Source organism: Amphiura filiformis, chromosome 5 (assembly GCF_039555335.1).
Source record: "Amphiura filiformis chromosome 5, Afil_fr2py, whole genome shotgun sequence".
NCBI lineage: Eukaryota > Metazoa > Echinodermata > Ophiuroidea > Amphilepidida > Amphiuridae > Amphiura > Amphiura filiformis.
In genome coordinates this window covers 36,712,717-36,734,336 of record NC_092632.1, presented here as the reverse complement: position 1 = coordinate 36,734,336, position 21,620 = coordinate 36,712,717, and the positions used below count along the sequence as shown (strand labels likewise).

Sequence of the window (21,620 nt, the reverse complement as noted above, 5' to 3'; positions counted from 1 at the left end):
TGAGCAGAAGTCGCGAGTCGTGTACCTTGGGACGATGTGCGCACGTAGCGCGCAAAAATTGGGTGTTTTGCACTATTTTTGCCCATTATCAGGATAAAAAGGTCTTTATTGTTATAATGTGTGCGCACATAGCGCGCACAAATTGTATTTTACACTATTTTGACCCATGATCAGGCTAAGTTTTGGTAGAAAAGGGGCTCCTGATTTTCTCTTTAATGTTTTTGTTGGAGGGAGACTTTTTTCAGGGGGGCACCCTGTTGGCTACGCTACTGACTTTGATGTGCTGCCTCAAGGCATAGCAATATGTGATATTGATAGCCAATCAATAGACTGCTGCCCTCATTTGTCAACTGTCTGAGATGATGACCGAGTCATCTTATTACTTTATTAACAAACAAGGTTAAAAAGCACACACAACTATATACGACGTATATGGAAAAAAAAGTGGCGGACTTTGCAACAGGATTCTTGCGGCATTGAGACTGCGCATTTGTGTCTAAATCAACCTTTTGACCGAGTTTGTCATTGAACACATATTTTTCCGGAGTCGCCACGACATGAACTGTAAGTTATTCAGTCATCACTACAAAGCATATAAGGCCAAAAAAAAAAGGGTTTTCTTAAAGCTTGTGCGCGCATTTGTAAAAACGTGCGATTTGGAAAAACAAGAAATGCAGAAATTATTTTTATTTCAATTTTTTTTATAGTTTTTCTGGAAAAATTTGGCGAAAATCAGATTATTTTCCTAAAAATACCAAGTTGGGAATTAACAAAAAATCGCATTTGTTTTTAAACTGCTCATGAGCTTTGAGACAAACCTTTTTTTTTTTGCCTAAGACAAATACATGCCGTGTAGACGAGTGATGACATCAAATCGATGGTTGTGTCCACCTACAGATTCTGCCAATTTCTATGAACTTTCAGTATATAAAATCTTCTTTCTTCCAATGTTCTTTTCATTGTTTCCCCAAAGTTTTGCCTATTATTTGAAATTCAAAATTGCCAACTTTATCCAAGTGAATCGCATAATACTACACAATAAACATTTATCCTGCTAATTATTATTAGAAAATTATCACCATGCCAGCAAAGATTATTTTTACAATTATCAATAATAGTACTTTGTAATTATATAAAATCTAAAATCATAACTCTCTGTAGTAAATCAACATGGAGTCATTTAATCCATTTTCTTAATATTGTGTATATCTTACTCTCTATAAGGTTTGAGCATTCTATGCATGACAAAAAGAAAAATGCAACCTTTTAAAATCCAAAATCTTTATCATCTTAAATAATAATAAAAGTGCGCAAATTTGGGTTATAAAGCATCAAAACGTGCTAAAAATAAATAAAAAGTGCAGAATTTGGTGTAACAAAAGTAGGAAATCAGGCAATTGCATGAAAACTGAGTGTGGGAGATGTGGAATTGGTGGTGTGTTTTGTTTAACAACTTTGGTGCAAAAAATCCATACGAAATTGATAGGGTAATAGAATAGGGTTAAGGAGAGCAAGAGCAGTAGAGAGCGATTGTTCTTGCTCTCCTCAAAACACAGTCCCTTAACCCTAACCCGCCTGAATACTACAAAATACTACTTGGTATATGCGCTGTTAGTGCATGCATCCCACGTGGTGTGATGACGCAATCGCCCTAAGTGATATATAGGCACGTTTCGCTGGCCAGCGAAGCCCAAGACCCGTGGCAAAGTGTCGCCGACCGAGTGCTTGGCATGCGAGGGGGTCTCGGGTTCGAATCCCACCCAGAGCAAACAACTTCTTTCCTTCTTTTCTCTCTTTATTCTTTCCTTCTTTCCCTTCCCGTCGCCAAAAAGCCCTCAGGGGGTTAGGGTTAATGAACTACTGAAATTCTCTCTTGTATAAAGTCAAAGCTTTCTCTTTGTTGGCTTTTGATTTAAGGTGTCAGAACTCGAATATGGTCTTTTCAACATTGATGGTGAACAATCAAAAGCAGCATTTGCATTAGTTGTTGGTGATTCAGTGGGGGCTACCAGAGTGCTGTGGGACAATATATTCTCTTGGATTGCTTGGAATGATTCAGATTCATGCTCTTTTGTGAAACAAATCAAGGTACTCTCATTGCCCATTTCATTCAACACATGGCTTTCTTCAGCATTTCTTTCTTGCTCCTGAAGTTGAATTTTCTTCAGCTTTGTTTTCTTTCGACTCAGTTTGTTTCTTGGTTGGTGAAATCTGCCACCCAGTATTTGTGGTGTAGTTTCTGCAGTTGCTCTCACATCAGATGTTTGATCTCCTGGGTTTTCAATCAGATCCACCTTGTCCTTGGGGTCAGCATTGGTTTCAGATCCGTCAGATTTTACTGAAGTACTACATATAGTTGTTACATCAACATTGTGGACAGGTGCAATAGCTTCCATTGCCTGCTCCCCATTAATTAACTCATCACCCGATACATCTCCCTTAGGTCTCTCATTGGTCACTTTTCTTTCACAATTTTCACTGCTGTTTACCGAGTGATGTGCTTCATATTTAACTTTTCTGTTTTTCTTTCTACTCAATTTGGTTTTCCGCCCTTCAGACTTGTCAAGTTTGGCATTTGTTGCAGCATTATTTTCAATGCTTTCAACACAGTCAGTGGTGGAATCTGAGAAAGCTTTAACTGCTTCAAGATCCATTTCTTCAAGATCGGGATCTTCACCATGATTCATCTCTTGTTTACTGGTATCCTTCGATTCATAAGCAATATGCTTTGCTGATGATAACATGCCACTTTCTCCTGCTGTATTCTTGGACTTTGTTAGGTTGTGCCCTTTGTTCAACTTCTTTCTCTCCTCTTGCAATTGGGCTGCTTTCTCAATCTGAACAGCCAGATTGAATTTCTCTGCAGACCAATCTTCTGACATCTGCTCACTGTATGATTCGATGTCACCATCCATTGCAGTGTCAGGAACTCTTGGGTCATCTCGACTACATTCAAACTTATTGTACAAAGCTGTAGATGGAACACAATCCAATTTGTTTTCTTTTTTTTCTTGATATTGTACCATTTGCAACCCATCACTGATACAGGACTGCAATTCTGAACATCTCTAATTGGATCAGTGCCTAGCACACGTCCTGTAATAGAGATTGATGGTTGAGGTGGCTGTTTATACTTCTGATCTATAGAATTTCTCAATGGCCACCCTTTAGATGTAGATGGATGGCTGGGATCAGTAGCATTCTGTAGATGTGGTCTTGATTTTAAGCCAGTGTAACCTGATGTAGAAGGTTGTAGAGTGGAACTCACATTTGTTCCCCATGCATATCTTGAATGTGCACCATCAACTGATTGCACTTGAATCCCAACATGCCTCTGTTGAAGTCTTTCTTGAAGTACTGTATTCCGGACTTTAGGTGGTATGCTGACAGCAAGCTTCAAATTTGCCTCAGTTCCAACAATGGTGACCTTTTTCTTGCCTCTAGTCACAGCTGTGTATACATGTTGACGTGTTTGATGACCTACTTGATCCAGCCAGTAGATGACCACATCTGTTTCAGAACCCTTAAAAAATACAAATCAAAAAGAAAAATAACCATCACAATTCAATACTTGTTCCCACAAAATGAGAGGATGTTGCACATTGTTATTTCATAATTGCAGATTCATAATCTCTGATATATAACTGGCCACAGCTGGTTCCTCACTTGCTGTTCAAAAGTCAATATTTCAATGCACTTTTTTTTTGCTTCATATAGTTTTCAATGAGCCATTTCTTCTTTTCTTCGATCCCCAATGAATTTGCACTCATTTTGTGTGAAGAAGTGGTCACATTTTGAAGCACTATGTAGCCATAGAAGTAATGCAAACAGGGGAACTTGGCAATTATTAGTAAAGATTGCATTGCAGTAAAAAGGTTATTACTGTAATACAATGCAGTGGATGGGGGAGGGGGCAATTTCCACATGCATTCCCCATATTAAAGATAGCCAAATTTGCCAACAAAATATCAATATTTCCCATTATTTCTTTTACATAATTCTTTAACAAAATTTCCCTCAAAAGTGACAAAATTTCTCTCAAAATGACAAACTTTCCATCCTAATTAATGCCAAAATTGACCAGGGAAAGTGTCACTGGATTCTGCATTTTTATTCTACAGTTGTATTACAGCACTATTCTCTGATCAGCTTGTGGACTCATAATGGATTGATATAGAATGGTACACACAGCTGGGTGTAGCACCTGTGAGCTATTTTGGGACTCAAGCAGTAACAAAAACCAAATAATATGAGCTAATATAGGCAAAACAAGTTTTAGAGTTTGGGTTATTGATTGGGATAGGGTTTGGGTTGGGTAAATGCACATCCAGGGTCTATGATTAGGGTTAGGATTAGGGTTATCCTGCAGTTATTCACATCGCTACAATACATACATCACTGCAATAAATGCAAGTAACATGCTTTTATAACACCATGTGAAGTTAATACTTAACTCACAAAGTTTCATTTTGAAAAACTAAGGCGAGTCTGATTACTGGAGCCATATTAATATTAATATATCAACCTTATAGGCAATATGTCAGGGAAAATAAATAATCACATTTATATTTCCATAGGTCTTGCGATTCTTGATTTAAGGCCAGTAATATCTAAAAATAAACGTTTTGGGCATTCTTTTCCCTACCAAGAAAAATCATGCACATGTGGCAAAAATAACACCCCATGGGATCTTGTTTGTAGAAACCATACCATTCCTCATGTGTGTCAGCTTTATTTGTCTCAATATTTTAGTGCAAACACCGCCAGGTCATACTCCCCTCTGCCCTGCCTTATAAAAACATAACATCATGTAGAAATCACTATCAAACCTATAGATAAACAACATCATTTACAAGTACACCTACCTGATATGTGTGTATTGTTCTTGCCCATGCATGTCTAATGTTGGACAGGTTTTTCAGCTCACTCATGAGAACATTAAATGACTCATCCAAATCAGTCAATGTAACATCTTCCCTCCTCTTCCCATTTGGCTCGATGATCTCACGTACCTGCAAAAATGAATAAAAACAATTATGATATCCACCTGAAATACAAATGTAACTTAATCCCCTGAGCACTACCTGCCGATCTAACATTGCCTCTGATTGGTCAATTAAACGATATCTTCACTTTAATCGCCAATCAGAATGGAGCTTTGCAAATAATTCACCCCAATTATTCTAACAATGTTGCTGATTGGGCCAATTGATAATGAAAACTTCTTTTTGGCCAATCGACATGTAGTTCTCATAGGGTTAATCACTCTCTTTTGAACAGAAAATGTCATCCAATCTTACACAATTGTTAAAATAAGTTCTTTGCTTCATATACCCTAAATCATTTACTCATAGCAAATTATTTAGGGGTATATGAAACCAAGAACCATGAGAAAATGTCAAAATGAAACAACTACAGAAACAATTAATTAACTCCACTGGTCACAACCAACAAAGAACTTAAATAACCCTGTACTGTCCACAGTGTCTTATATATTATAGGTAAAATATCTAATTCTCAATCATGAGAGGCTGTTGTGTCACAGCACTTTTCGTGGAACAACATAAACTCACAACCAAAGACCATAATTGGTAAATTCTCAAAAGATGTCCTTGTGCCTTGAGCATGTGGCTTTGCATAGTACGCTCGACACAAATATATGCGGGTACCCAAGTTGGCTCTCATGACCAAGAATTAGATATTTTGCCATAGTTCTTGAATGAGTTTTTAAAGGATAGCTACCACACAGTTACATTGCAACCAGTATATAAGGAGGGGTAAAATTTTGTTTTGACATGAAAAAATTTATTGCTGGTAAAAGCATTTTAAAAACCTTTAGATTCACCCCTATCTATTTACTAGAAGGCTGACAAAAATCTTTGAGAATCTCTTTAGATTCACACAAGACAAGTTTAGGAGAATCTCTGTGAGAATGAATTCCAAATTCTCATCAAATTTCTAGGCTGGGTAAGCACATAATATCTGGACCACAATTTTGATTTTCAGAATCTCAATGTCACTGTTACCCATTTGAACAGCATGATCGGGATGAGGAGATCTTACCTCTTTGATGAAGAAGATTTCACCATTGCATATTCGACTTATTCGTCTCATATATGGAGGTGGTAACTTCCTTTCCTCTTCCACTCCCTGCTCATCTTCATTAGCCTGTGCTTTCTTTCTTCTCTCCCTTTCTTGCCTGTTCCAATCAATTTCACATGTCTCTTTCTTATCGAGGTCAGTGATGTTGGCATTACGTTTAGGGCAGATCTTGTCACCTTGTAGGAACAGATATGACTTCTGGTCAGGTGTTTTGTGTTCATGGCCAGCATAGAGAGGACAACACCAATCATTCAAAGCATCACAGTTATCCCTATGGGAAAACAAGAATGAAGAAATACTATTGAGTAAATCAGAAATATTTTTTTTATGGAATCATCAATATTGCAACCAAACCATTTTACATCTTCAGCTGGGGTATGATAACTTTGGATATGGGGTGTTATGCCATGCCGCATACAAATGAAACTGAAACAATTTTACTTTGGTTCAAGAGAAACAAAAGTCTTAATCCAAACCCTAAGCTTTTTCTTTTAAAAATACTAGCAGTTTTACTTAAGTACACAATGCAATAAATTATTTGTGAAGCTCCCAAAGTGAGCATAATACTATTCAATCTTGCATTCACCATATCACCACCACACAGCTAATGCACATATCATACTATAAAGCAATTGAAAAGGAGTGTAGTATTTTTGTGACTATACCTCCATTGTTTATCAGAAAAGTGACTGCTGATATATCAATCAAAAGTCGCTAGCATGCCTTAATATATCATACCCAATTGACTTCAAGGCAACTATGATGTTACATCACTAGCCACAACTGAACACTGGTAGCGATTTTCCCATCCTACACACATTTGATCACACCCCTTTCCGAATTGTGCATGAAGCGGGGACACACACATACATTATGTGTTTTTAATCGCCAAACCGGGGACGAAATGGCCGATTTAATTGACCATTTGGGGTCATGCACCACACCTGTGTAATGTCCCCGGTTTTCTATTGTATTTTCAAGCTTTTTAGCCATATAGGGGATGCAGGTGGTATAGTCTCTACAACCGGGGACGTCCCCGGTTGTGTAATTAAAGGAAATCTGTACCATAAACTAATCAATGGCTAATATAGTTATATACCCCTAAATTAAACATACCAGAGGTCTATATGAATTTCGGAATATTCCTAACAAAGAAAAAGCACTTTTAATCCTTCGTTTCTGCGATTCATGGAAGCCGCCATGATAGCTGCTTGCGAATCCTTTCTGCCACAAGCGGTAGTGTAACCTTTCACACAGACCCTCAGCTACTTTCGGCGAGCGTGTGTTGCTTTATGGCATTCGCGACCCCCACAGCGAATTTTTGTTTTTTAGTGCTGTTTTTACACTTTTCGTTCTCAAAAGACATTGTTGATCATAAATATTACTTAAAATACATTTTTTATGTTCTTCTGTAGTTTTATGGGTAAAAATTGTCGCGTTTTCTTTTGAAGGAATGTTGAATCTGAACTTTGGTAGTATTTGCTTCGTGTCACCAAAGTTCACGAGGGACGAGGCTTGTGGCACGGATTTAGCTGGTTTCAAAATCGGGGTACCGTTACAGCGTAATAAAAATACATCGGGTATCAATATGGCAGCCACCATGGATTTCAAACTGACGGCTGATCGTTGTAAGGAATTAAGAATTTCTCCTTTATATAAGCGTAGGACTTTTACTGTTTGTCGTTTTTATTATTACTGCAACTATATAGCCATTGATTAGTTTATGGTACAGATTTCCTTTAAACACACAAAAATGTCCCTGGAAGTGAGCATTTTCAGGCGCTAGCATATTTGTTGATTGCACACTTCGTTTGTTATAATATTAATGCAGCAGTGGGCATTAATGATTACCTTGTGTAGGCAACAAACTGAGAAGTTTCATGATCTTTGGCATCACCTCTACTTAGTTCCTGCAAAATTGTCTTTTTTCTTGTATATGGAGCTGCAATAACAATTGACACGCAAGGAAAATGTGATTTAACATAAGAACATAAGGATTACCAATTATTGATTGGATTACTTTATAAGATATATGCACTACGCAGTATAGACTAGTACTTTATTACAGCTTATTATAAGTTTGACTCTACACATTTTGAGTTTCAGTTCTCCTGTGCTGAAGCATGAAGCAGAGAATGTTTTGGTAAGTTAATTTTAGTCCTATTCCATGATACTCAGAGTAGCCTTAATAAATTTTCAATAAATAAGTTGTGTGTAGGTAATGAACTATTCCAGTCGAAATTCATGCATCCCTATGGCAGACATGACTTTAATCTTACACAGGGAGTGTACAGTGCATTTCAAATGGGGTTACCTGAATGGGTGACTCCATTTGAAATCTACACCCCTGTACAGGAGAGATTAAGGTCATGTCTTCTATAGGATTTATGGATTTCAACTGGAATAGCCCAATGTATAACCCCTTCGTATAATCACACTATAATAAACATCTCAAAAAAAGTAACTAACCCCCCTTAAATAATGAATATTATTCAAAAATGGGCTATTGTATTACAAATCTGTCAAATGCGTTGGAAGCAGAATTTATTTTTGCGCATTTTGAGACCTCATTTGATACGATAGCCCAGAAAACAATAAAACACCGGTCAATTTAATGTAGTGAGGTCCAGATTTGAAAGTTGCACTTAAAACAATACAAAAACACTTGGATATCATTACAAAGATTTCCTTCCATTATACTGAATACAAATCAATAGAATTTACTGCAACTTTCAAATCTTGGGTTACATTGATTTAAATGTACGCTGTGACGTCAATGTTTAGACAATTGCTACAAATGAGGTCTCAAAATGCGCAGAAATAAATTCTGCTTCCAACGCATTTTACAGATTTGTAATACAATCGCCCATTTTTGAATAATGGGCATTATTTAAGGGGGTTAGTTACTCTTTTGAGATGTTTATGTATAACTATGGCCATTCAACCTGCAACCAGGCTATGCAGTGTGCATGGATATGGTAAATGTTTTCAGATTATTGGATTTTACAGGAAAAACACTGTAAAAACTAGTACCTTGGGTTGGTAGATGAATGAGACGAAATTCTTCAGCAACATCCAAGTCTGGCATCTCTCCATTGGAAATCTTAATGGCACAGTTGACAATATGCTCTGATTCTGCTCTGTGATTGGTTTTCAGCTCTACACAAATATCCTTCTTCTGTTTGAAATACTCAAATAAATCTTGTAGAAGATTTCCAGAGTCGATAGCTGGAAGCTGTCGATAATCCCCCATCAGAATGAGTTTCTTCAGGTTGCTTGCATCCAACAAGAGCTTGAGTGTTTTAGACAGAAGAACTACCGACACCATGGAACTTTCATCAACAACAAGAATGTCTGTATCCTTGTATTCCCAGTTACTACGGTCTTCAACCATTCCATATGAGTATATGACTTGATGAAGTGTTTTGGCTTTTACATTTTTACTGTATTGCTTGTCTTTCTCAAACTTTTTTCTCAGATTGGAGGCAGCCTTTCCTGTTGGAGCAGCCATTACAATTGAAGCTCCACAAAACTCTGTCATTACTTCACACACTACATGTGTTTTGCCGCACCCACCTCTGCCTATGATGAGAGAGAATGGTTGCTCACGGATACTTTTAGCCGCAGCGTGCTGATCCATATCATCCTTGAAGTTCTTCTGATCTTTCTCTGCTTTTCTGTTCAACAATTCCTGCTGCCAGTCACTTGGGTTGTCTGTCTTTGTTGATGCTGAGGTAGTTTCTGTTGATGCTGTTGCAGTATCATCACCGGTGCTATCCTTTGCCTGTGATTTCACCACTGATTGTTTACATGTATGTTGTTTTGAAGTAACATTGTCACTGATCTCACCAGTAGATTCTTTCTCAGGCTGATCAGACGTGTCTTCCACATGTATTTCAGATTCACTGTCTTCTCCTCCCTTCAATCTTCGCTCATAAAGACAATCCACACAATGACCACATTGGTCAAAATTCTGCTCCTCCCTCATAAGCGACTTGATATATCTAGCAATATCTTTCTCTGCCCAATAATATCTACGCACAAATATTCTTTTGTCTTTCGTCCTACGTCCACTTTCTCTGTTCACAGCTTCATCAATCTCAATTACTTTCATTTCATCTTTAAGGAAACCTAACACCGTCTCCCACTGCGACAAAGGGACCAAGTCGATAACCCTCTTCTTTTTTGCCTTTTGGAACATGATATTTCAAACTGAATTTTGTTGACAACCAGCAGTAGGTGTTACCATATCTAGCACATTTCTCTTTCAGAGCATAATAGATATATAATGCATATCTGATTTCCCTATCCATTCCTGGTAGGAGCCCTGCTTTCTCAAATGTATCATAGTTTACCTCTGGTAGACGTAAATTGGTTTCCTGTAGAATTTGCTGAAAAGAGGGAAAGAATAAAAAAAGGCTGGTTTACTTTAGGTTTAGGTTGTAACATGATGAAATTTTCACTTGTGAATATATATTTGATCTGCTATGTCAAAACCAGAAACAAGTTGCATATACATATTTCAACAGAGAAAACAAATGGCATACAAAATCCTGGGGAGGGGAGGTAGTCAAGTTTGGTTTGAATAGGGGTGTGCTGCTGAGAATTTGAAAGTGGACTCATCAACATACAAATTTTTAAAGAAATTTGGACTCATCAATATACTAAAAGACAAACATTTTGTGCCAAATTTGACACAAATTGTCTAGTTTTTACAACATTTTCCCCAAATTTCAAAAATTTTGTCTACACTGAAGCAACATTGGGCTATTTTCCAAAAACAATGAAAAAAATTGGAAAAAAGGACCCATCCATATTCCAAAATAGGCCTAGCAAAGGGGGTCATTGATACCAAATGACCAAAATGCTATACCCACGTTTACAGGAATGTTCCTGTATGGACAATTGTAATGAGTACCCCGAGGACAAAATAATAACAGCATGATTATTTGTAAACAAAATGAAAAGAATTTGCTAAATGTTACTTCAGAATGTATAGCCCATCACTATTTTAACAATCGGTTTAGTTCATGATTGTATACAGTGTGTGCAGTAATGTAATTTCATGAGAAAGTGGTTTAAAAGCAAATTCCAGTTGATTTTGTTTCTTTAGGCTGTTAAAAGTTCAACATAATTAGGTTAGAAATTTTTCTCAACAAATCCCAAGATAAAAAAAATCAACATCCAATCAATTCGTCCTCTAATCATAAAGAACAAAAAAAGTCAATGGTCACATATTTCTAGGATGCATGGTTAAGGAAAAAATGGCATGTCTGAAACATGTTCCAAGTTTTGTGGAAGCTGGCCACATATGGCACAACAAGATTACAACAAGATATATAAAATTGCATTGTAAATTCCAAGTTTTTAAAAAGAAAAAAAAAAAAAGAAAAAAAAAGGAACTCACATAATTGAATCCAAACAAGTATGGTTTCTCCTTGATGATTTCTTCCAGTTTCATCAATTGATGTGTTGCAGCGCCCTCTAGTAACGATGACAGATGCTTGGGAAGTAAAGCAGGCAGAAGTTCCAATAATGTTGGGCAATCTATGGCATTCTGCACAACACGGTAATGGTCTGCAAAGGGAGAAAACATTAACTAAGACTGTTACACACAATTTCTATGTAATTCTCAGTGATACTTGTAACATCGATCAAGATCCAATCAAGATGTCAAAAGTTTACAGCCCTAAAGATCTTCAGGATGTTGGGTCTACTTTCATTCAACCCAAAGAAACTTTCAGGAGCATAAATTATGCAAATAAACCAAGCATAACTGGTATATGCTTAGTTTCTGCAAGTTACTTTCTATCATATAACTATCATGATGATAGTTTACGCTCATGAAAGTTCATCTGTGTTGGTATAAATCATGATTTTGATTTAAACTTTTGATCAAACACAAGGAAATAATTCCTACTTCGGAATTTTCAGATGGTACTCCATCTCACTCACTCGCTGATGAAAGATGGAGTACCATCTGAAAATTCCGAAGTAGGAATTATTTCCTTGTGTTTGGATCAAAAGTTTAAATCAAAATCATGATGATAGTTTGATAAGTTCCTCCCAACAAGCAAGCACATTTTCACCTCTCATTGGGATACATCAATCCACGCTGCTTCAATTTCTACATATTATTCACAGTTTAATGGGTATTATAGTCTCAAGTGGAAGATTTAAATCGTGCATGATAACTTAACGCCGCGGGGCGTATACACACATACAGAAGGGCGACTTTTCCATACATTGGCGACGCAACCATATAATTGCACTATTCAAATCTGCAACAAATCCAACATGGTGTTACTCTCAACTTGAGATAAAACTTGATAACATTTGACATGATCTGAAATTACTAACCTGATTTGCATAGCCTTTTCTTCACAAGGTTGCACACCATCTCTCTCATATTGAGATCCTCAATCACTTCAGCTTCATCAATTACATCTCGTAGCAAAGTAAAATTGACTTTTTCTCCCTCTTTGTCGCTTGACCTCTCAAATACTTCATGAAGATAGCCTTGGTTTCATCCTCTACACCACACTTATGGAGGAATTGATACATCACTGAGCCATCTCCTTCATTTTGGTCCAATTTGTCATCAGTACGAAGTCTAATGGAGGTAAAACAAAAACTTATATGAATACGATCATTATAATTATGCTTGAAAAAGGTATTGGGTATAACAACATAATACTGCAAAACTGCACTGAAATCATTAGTTGCTCCATTTTATTGTTTACTTACGACAGTCAGAAAAAATAAAATGTGAAACTATGGGGGACTTCTTTTATATTTTATTATTGTGTAATACATTTAAAATAAAATTAAGGCATTTTTTGAGACACTAAAACTAAATTACAAGTGGTTGATAGATGGAGAATATCTTCTGCATATTTATATACTAATTCAGCACAAAATGATTTTATTATATATTTTATAGTGAGCTTATATAAGCTATTTAAATAAAAAAAGAGAGCTTTTCAAGTGACAAAATTTTACACTGACTTTCTCTTGAAGCACACAAAATTGAACACAGTGGAGTGAGACCAGGTCAGACCTGCACAGGCCTCCTATTGAAAACCAAGTGATTTAAACCATAACGACAGTAACATTTGTGGTGTTACATTCCTTTCCAATCTCACCTGTACTTTATTGATGGTTGTATCTTCTTGTAAGTTCTTCCATCACTGTGTTTGAATTGAACTGTCAAATCCCACCATGGGTCTGTGTACATGAATTGACCTTCAACTTTACAAGTTGCTGCTGATCCACTTTCCAAACTTCTCAAACAAACTATACAAGTACAAAAAAAAACATGACTTAATGATATGGTAGTTTGTTAAATTACAATGAGTGACTTTAATTCTCAGATCTACATAAAAGTTTAACCATTCCCTGAAACTCCACCAGGCTCCGCCCTTGGCCCATTGGTCGGCATTGAATCCCAGGGGGGCTACTCAGTACAAATGACCATATGGGACATGCTGCTTAACGTGGTAGCATTTCCAGCGTTTTGGTACATCAATTACTCCTTTTATATACCAATTTTGGTATATGGATGGGTCTTTTTTTCAAAATTTCTAAATGTTTTTGGAAAATAGCCCAATTTTGCCTCAATCAATTTTAGAAATCTTTAGGAAAATTGGTACTAAAAACTAAGACAATTTCAGCCAAAAATGTTGACATTTGGTATATATCAATATGTCCAAATTTTTTAACTTTCAAATTCTCAGCAGCACACCCCTACCCAAACCAAATTTGAGTACACCCTGGGCATTGAATACAGAAGGGCTGAGGTGTGTGATAAAACACTCCTCAATATGTGAAGGTGTACACTCGACTTTGGAAGTGACGATACCGGGGGGGGGCACTCGATGTTGGAATTAAGTGACAGGGATGTGCGGACAGCAGCAGTTTGAAACTAGGGTCCTATGGTGAAAGCCTAGACACTAAAAAAAAGGGGTCTACCTGTGAGACCAGGAAAAATTTGGTGGAAGCTATAACGGTTCTTTATTCCGACGGTTCTTTAGTCCGAAGGTTCTTTAATCCGACGGTTCTTTATTACGAAGGTTCTTTATTCCGATGGTTCTTTATTTTGAAGGTTCTATAGTCCGAATTTTAAAAACGGTTCTTTAGTCCGAATATGAAATTAGGCTCTATAGTCCGAATTTAAAAAAGGGTTCTATAGTCCGAATATGGAAATAGGCAGTAAGGCTCTATAGTCCTAATTTAAAAAGGTTCTATAGTCCGAAATTGCAAAAGGGTTCTATATTCCGAAACGGATACCGTGTTCTTTAGTCCGAATTGGTAAACAGGTTCTATAGTCCAAATTATATTTTCATCATTTGTTTCAGTGTCAAATCATCAATTGTTAAATACAAATCAGCTGAAGTTCAACATGGTTGCTTTTTCTGGATATTTTACGTAGCATACATTGACGTTTATCTTCATTGTGGTGGTATTTTCTTCATTTTTATCTTTTGTTCATTCTATTATAATATTATATACTGTAAGATACTAAACAAGCTACGATGTATTCGATGCATGTAAATGCTGTGGCATTAATGTAGTCATTTTAACAAATTAGTTTACAGAATAGTTAAAGTATGGTTTTATCTTGCATTGGGGGTGTAAAATATCCTGGCTGGCTTTTATCAGGGATGTGAGTGGGTAACATGCATTCAATCGGCAGTGATGGGGGCTGGTCCTGGGATTGCTTGTACCTTTTTTGTGTTTGTTTTCATTCTGTCTTTCATTGTTTTTTCTTTCTTTTCAATACCTTTGTCCTTTTTTCTAATCGTTCTTCTTTTGTTCTTTCATTCATTTGTTCATTCTTGATTTCATTCGATATTTTTTTCATTAGCTCTTTCTTAAAATCCCTTTTTCATTTTTGTTTGTTCTATATTCATTTTTTTTTCGTTTTTTTCTTCTTTATTACATTCTTTCTTTCTTCTCCTTGTTCTTTCTGTAATGTTCATTATTTTGTTCATTATCTTTGTATTCATTGTTCTTTCATTTGGACTTCCTTTTAGTCTTTGCGCGTACGCAGGATTTGTTTTTGATGATGGGGGGGGGCTAAAAGTAGGGTCATGCCGTTTACCATAAACTCTGCTATTATCTAGCTAGAGATCGCAGTAAATGTTAATGTTATAAAATTCGGACTATAGAGCCTTTTTACTGATTCCATGCGCCAGTATTTTGGGGGGGCTTTAGGCGCCAGCCCCGGGTCAAAGTAGAGGCGGTAAAAACGAAGGGCGGAAGAAGAAGGGCGGCAAAAACAGGGCGGCAAAACGAATGGGCCGCAAAATGAATTAGCAAATAATAAAGGGCGCAAAAAATTGAAAAAGCATAAAAAATTTTGAAAAAAGGATGCTTTTAGAGCGCTATCGCCTAAAGACCTTCTTTTTTTTTTTTTTTTTTTGCTCTTCACTTTTTCAAACGACCGTGAAAAAAATTGGGTCAACCTTTTCGGCTGTTAAAGAAGGGCGGCAAAATTGTTTCTTCTTCAGCCCCGGGTTGGGGCGGCCACGGCACGCCACTGGATTCGGACTAAAGAACACTGTATCCGTTTCGGACTATAATTAGGCATGTCACAGTGGCTGCACAATACTTCTGCCACACTGTGCATGCAAGCATAACAGTAAATTGAAAAGCGCCACATGAAAGTTGTTCAATTTTGGCAAACATCCATGCCGAAAAATTAATTTCCTCATATGTGCTATTTATCACAATTGTTTTTTGATATATGGTGTGTGAAACCTTTCTGTGACTACCATCGGTTTTTAAAAAAATAAATATTGCTTCATTTAAGAGCTACTACCTATTTTTATGGATTGTTGAAGATCCCTCATAAATAAATAAATATAGGCCTTTTGAAAAATCAAGATCTACCACCATTTAGCTGAAATACTAATCTTTCTAAGCATGTAAATTATTTCCGTCGACAACTAATGGCACACTTGAGGAAAAACGATTTGAAACAAAACATTTTTTAAGTGAGTTTAAAGGGAGTAATATTCCAAACCACAATAGCTGTAAGCCATTGTGTGTGTCCAAGGCCACACCATTTTTGTATACGCGGTATAATAGAGGGGCTGTTCCGTTTACCGTTTCTCTTCCCATGTTAATCCAGATAACACAATGTTAATTTAAAGTATCATTGCAAATGAATTTTTATTTTTACTTTTCGGATTTGGCTTTGAGCAATGGTGACACATACCATATTTACAGAAAAAATGAAAATTCTATTCCAGACACCGTCAAAATGTCAAAGTTTTTTTTTTTTATTATATTAAAGTAATTAACTGCAGATTCTTTACTCAACATCATAACAGGTTCATACTTGACAAATTCATGATGAATGAAAAGACTTTCATAAAAAAATAAAAAAAAAAAAATACTCATGCCTAATTTACATAATAATATCATGAATACATAATTAGCTGTAATAAGCTAATTTGCATAATTGATTACTTTTTGTGTATTTTTTGTTATCAATTGAAAGAACTTTGTATACATATAGTTTGTGAAAAAACCGCACCCTGATATCATGTACGGTTTTCTTTTGGCATCAATTTTGCATATTAATTAGCTGAACTTAGTAATTTTTTCAACTTTTATTTGTCTGCAGATTGGCCGGAATTGCTAAAATAGTATATTTGGTTAATTTATTATAATTATTCAATGACAGATTTTTTAATTTTGTTTTCTTTGAAGAAGTTAAAAAAGATAGGCAATTAACCTGTGATACTTAAATTAACGTTGCTTTTTCAAGCAAGTGTCCAAATAAACCTTCAAAATCTCGAAATGTGCCAATTTTGTCATTATAGCAATTTGTGGCAGATTTGCATTCCATTTATGAGCATCTTAAAATTGACACTACGTCACAATGCATTGACCGATTTCAATTCGGTTTTTGATTTTTGATGCTTTAATAAAGGTCATTCATGTAGAAACATTAAATAACGTGTTTCTGCTGCCCTTATTTTTGAGGTGATATACCTACTATAATAGAACCCTTTTGCATTTTCGGACTATAGAACCCTTTTTTAGATGTATACGGACTATAGAGCCTATTTTCATATTTGGAATAGAGAACCGCTTTTAATATTCGGATTAGAGAACCTGTTTTAAAATTCGGACTATCGAAATAAAGAAACGTCCGGAATAAAGAACCTCTTTTTAATTTTTTTTCGGACTAGAGAACCTCTTTTAAAATCGGACTAGCGAATGCTATGAATACATGTTCGGACTAGCGAGCCTTCGGACTAAAGAACCTTCGGATTATAGAAGCGTCAGATTATAGAGCAGTCCCCAAAAATTTTGGGTCAAAAAAAAACGATACAAAATTTCTAAAAATTCATCAAAATTTTAAATTTTTTGAAAAATTTGAAGAAAATATTTTTGAAAAAACAGGGTCATTCGTTAAAAAATTATCTCAAATTCTTCAAATTTGGCCACAGTGGCCAGGGCCGTCGCTAGACCATTTCCTCAGGGGAGGTGTCGGGAAATAAATTTTGCTGATGGCCAGATTTGCTAGCCCCTAAAAATTCATCAAAATTCTAAATTTTTTGAAAAATTTGAAGAAAATATTTTTGAAAAAACAGGGTCATTCGTTAAAAAATTATCTCAAATTCGGCCACAGTGGCCAGGGCCGTCGCTAGACCATTTCCTCAGGGGAGGTGTCGGGAAATAAATTTTGCTGATGGCCAGATTTGCTAGCCCCTGCGCAACATGATTGACACCCCTCCCCCACACTGTAACTCAAGTTTTCCCAAGCTGTCCCCAGAATTCCTTTACCGGGGAATTTTCCTTTACCGTGCAAAGTGCGCTGCAATTTGACATTTTAATGCGAAATGTTCCAAAATGGACTTGATTTTGGGTCTAAAATAGAGCAAAAGGAAGATGCAAATCGTAAATTTTGTCACAACATTTCTGCCGACTAAACAGGAGAGGGGACTGACTTTGAATTGCACGAATTTCCAAACAACGGCTCCTGTGCTCATGATGATTAAACTTTTTATATCAAATTTGGTATCAACCTGTGAAGGAAAGTATATAGAAAATTATTATATAAATTATTTTGCTATAAACTCATCAGACTCTGATTAAATGGGGATGGAACTACTGGAGAATTTCTTTTTGGCTGTGTTTACATGCATTTCATATGATATTGTCCACATAACATGCATCCCAAATGTAAAAAGTGAAAAACAAGGCCTATTAATAAAGCTGGAAACATATTAAGTATTATTAAGATTCCATCTGCATTCATCCACACCAGTTCAAAATGGCAGTTAGAATAGTCCCATCATGCACCTATTTGACCCTTGGGCATGAGGAAGTGAAGGCTAGTGAAGGCTAACAGCTGTAAGCCAAGTTCAAAAATTGAACAGCTATAGCTAAACTAGCTGTTCAAAAATGTGAAGGCTATAATTATACTATAGCTGTTCAAAAATGTGAAGGCTAAATTATAGCTGTTGCAAACATGTAGCAGCTAAGCTACTGGATGTTCAAACTTACAACTGCTGAGTAACAGCCTATAGTAAAGGCTTAATTAGCTGTTCATTTTGGTAAGGGAAGTTTTCGCCCTGCCTCTCCTCTCCCCCTCCCTCTCTCCCTCCCCTCTCTCTAGTCTCCACGGCAGCCAGTTTGGTTCCGCTCCCTCCACACAAACAGTCTGCCAATGGCCACTTATAACGCCATTTCTGATTGGCTACACGTATGTATCCGTAGAGCTGTACATATGGGAACTTGATTGAAATCAGTCATCTGGCGAGATGGCGGGTCAAAATTGCTCATGAATAATTAAGTACGGTAGCCGTCTAGCCGATCGACCAATTGAGAGCTTTGTTTGACGTCAAGCTGGATGACGTCGTCAAAATACCGTTAGCCAATCAAAAAGGACCAGTTCGTCATCATTGGCAGACTGTTTGAGTGGAGGGAGCGTAACCAAACTGGCTGCGAAGGAGACTACCCTCTCTTCCCATTCTCTCTCCTTTCTCTTTTCCACCTTTTTAGGGATTGCCAGGGGGTATCGCACCCCCTACACCCCCCCCCCCATGGCGATGGCCCTGTGTATGAATATATGGAGAGGGGAAACAGGTTGTTAATTATTGTCAATAATTATATTAATATTTTGCGACATTTATAATGAAAATAATTAACACTGAAGACACCCTATGGCACCTTCTACAACTTGAGAACAAGTCCTCAAACGTTCGAAATTTGTAGCTACTACAACCATGGTAGGTATTATAGAAGGAGGTTCCACAGAAAAATCCTAATCCACTCAATAGGGTTAAGCCGATTACGCTATTCAACGCGATTCATCACTTGAATGGATTTAATCAGTGCAGTCCCTCAAACACGGCCTTTGATGTTTATGATCGTTATGCGACAATATCGATCATCTATTTTAAAATTTAATTTAAACAGACACCCCAGGTGACCCGTACCGGAAATGGATGGTATTAGTGCCCTTTTGCATCGGGTCACATGATCTTCGATTAACGCCATTGTGTTTCCGTGAATTCCCTCATTTCCTTCCAAAGTTATGGTGAATTTATGTATTTTTTCTGATCATGATTAGTAATACTGGCAGGTGTCTGCTGGACTTTTAAACCAGTGGAAATGATTTGGAAAGGTTTTCCAAGACTGGCAATGTTGTTTCTATGATCTGCCCCCGGGATCTGCCAAGCTTGGCCATAAGAAATATTGGCGTAAATGGCGTTATAAAAATTACCAGAAGTAAATTGTTTTCCTTTGTTTATGGTCACGCCCACAATGCTTTGTGGGTATAAATGACGCATCCTGCTTAGAAGTCGCAATAACGGTGGTTCATAACCGCCAAGCTCAATAGATAAGAAGCTTAGCAAATCGATAGTGCACCATTCATACCTGATTGTTCAGTATCGACTCATAACGATCATAGTACAAAGGGAACTGGGTTTGTGAATTCTCCTTCTAGCTATAATACCTACCATGCTACAACTGGGTGGATACCGATGGAGTATGGGGCAGATTAGACTGCAGAACTGTCTTCAATGATAGTCAGTAATTTATCTTTTGGTTGTTACATGACTATCATTTGAAGACTGAGTTCTTATGATACATCTTCTGCATGAGGAGCATGCAGTTTCAGACAATAGCTTTCGGGATTATTGGGGCAGAGGTTATCTTTTGAATTCTTTCATGACCACTGAAGCACCGGGCTGAAGCATAGTCACGCCTGTCAAGGACACTTTATTCTATTGCGTGAATTGAAAGACCATGTCACTCGCCACAAAAGAATGTCAAAGGTCATACGACACCAATTTGGTGTCTTTCCGCACCGAAATATGATGCTTATACATGTATACGGTCTATGACTGGAGGGCATGATGGCAGATGGAGTATGCAAAGTATGGGGTAGGTCTCGGACTCATTAATGTTTACATTTTACCTGTTAGAAATTTTAGCCTTCCTGCTGCAACGTATGTATCTCCATTCACCAAAGCTTCCATTTCTTGGGAATCAAACTCATCTTGATGTTCATCATCATCATCTTCGTCTTGGATATTGTTGATGATCACATCATCATTCCTAACCTTGTTTTTCTGACTTCTATGTATCCACGAAATTCCCGAAAAATATCCTCACCAATGCCGGGGTTTGTCATCATTTAAAATGGCCAAATCTTAATTTATCTACGAATTTATCATGCTTTTGTCGGGGCTTTTGTAGAGCCTTATCGTTATTTACATGTACGATACGTTACGTGTTTATTCACTGTGCACATAAACCTTTCGCGCGCTTTTTTCAGTGACCTCAATACCGTAAAGACAGCTCGTATGAAAATAAACCGCGACCTTGGCATGGCATGCATGGTGCAGAAGAGAAATTCCATATGAATGTGCTGATTTTGTCGTCATACTCATAGTATTTAATTACAGGTACGGTAAGTCATGTTCATTTTTAATTTTCACAGTACACTTGTAATTTCAAGTGTAGCCCAAAACATAATAGCTGGGGGCGATGCATTCATGAAGTGGAAGGCAGATTTGATATAAATAATTGCAATGAATAAATTTAAGCTTTTAGTTTTATCTAAACGCATGAAACGTGGGTTTTCTTAGACTTATTTCTAAAGATTGGTAGCGCATTCATGAGATGCTAATTTCTATTGTGTTAATTTCTATTGTGACGAACGTGCATCAATTCAATTTTCTCTCACTTCAATGGAAAAGTGAAAAGATGACATATTTTGTATTGTTCTCAGAAAAAAACCCGGGTTTTCTACCTCTAGCTGAAATACAGTAAGATGTAAGATAAGTAAACTGAAAACCTATATTTTAGCTAGGGTATCTCAAGCTAGTGCAGCGCTATGTCTGGTTCCATACAGCAATACTGCGCGCCCTGGCTACACATCTCAACTTCACTCCAGTCACTGTATATTTATTGCACCCTTTTTATGGTTATCTGCTTCCTCAATTGTTTTGTGTGTAAGAAGTTAAGATGTAACCGGTAGTCTGGAT

At 36.9% G+C, this 21,620-nt stretch overlaps 1 protein-coding gene across 1 annotated transcript; it reads right to left on the bottom strand.

The window, feature by feature from the left end:
• Positions 1 to 257: 257 nt before the first annotated feature.
• On the bottom strand, positions 258 to 21,038 carry LOC140153063 (DNA helicase B-like). The gene is made up of 9 exons (XM_072175665.1): positions 20,549 to 21,038; positions 13,248 to 13,398; positions 12,463 to 12,715; positions 11,510 to 11,679; positions 9,136 to 10,493; positions 7,954 to 8,044; positions 6,064 to 6,373; positions 4,866 to 5,012; positions 258 to 3,523 (listed from the first exon to the last, which is right to left on the bottom strand). The coding sequence occupies exons 5-9, from the start codon at positions 10,301 to 10,303 to the stop codon at positions 2,795 to 2,797; spliced, it is 2,445 nt and encodes an 814-aa protein (XP_072031766.1). The 5' UTR covers positions 10,304 to 10,493; positions 11,510 to 11,679; positions 12,463 to 12,715; positions 13,248 to 13,398; positions 20,549 to 21,038; the 3' UTR covers positions 258 to 2,794.
• Positions 21,039 to 21,620: the final 582 nt, after the last annotated feature.

Coding starts and splice junctions, on each gene's coding strand:
- LOC140153063 (XM_072175665.1), bottom strand. CDS start 10,303: ATGTTCCAAAAGGCAAAAAAGAAGAGGGTTATCGACTTGGTCCCTTTG. Junction 5,013..6,063: donor AAATCTTCTTCATCAAAGAG/GTAAGATCTCCT, acceptor TCATTTTTGCAG/GTACGTGAGATCATCGAGCC. Junction 3,524..4,865: donor GAACAATACACACATATCAG/GTAGGTGTACTT, acceptor GTATTTTTTAAG/GGTTCTGAAACAGATGTGGT.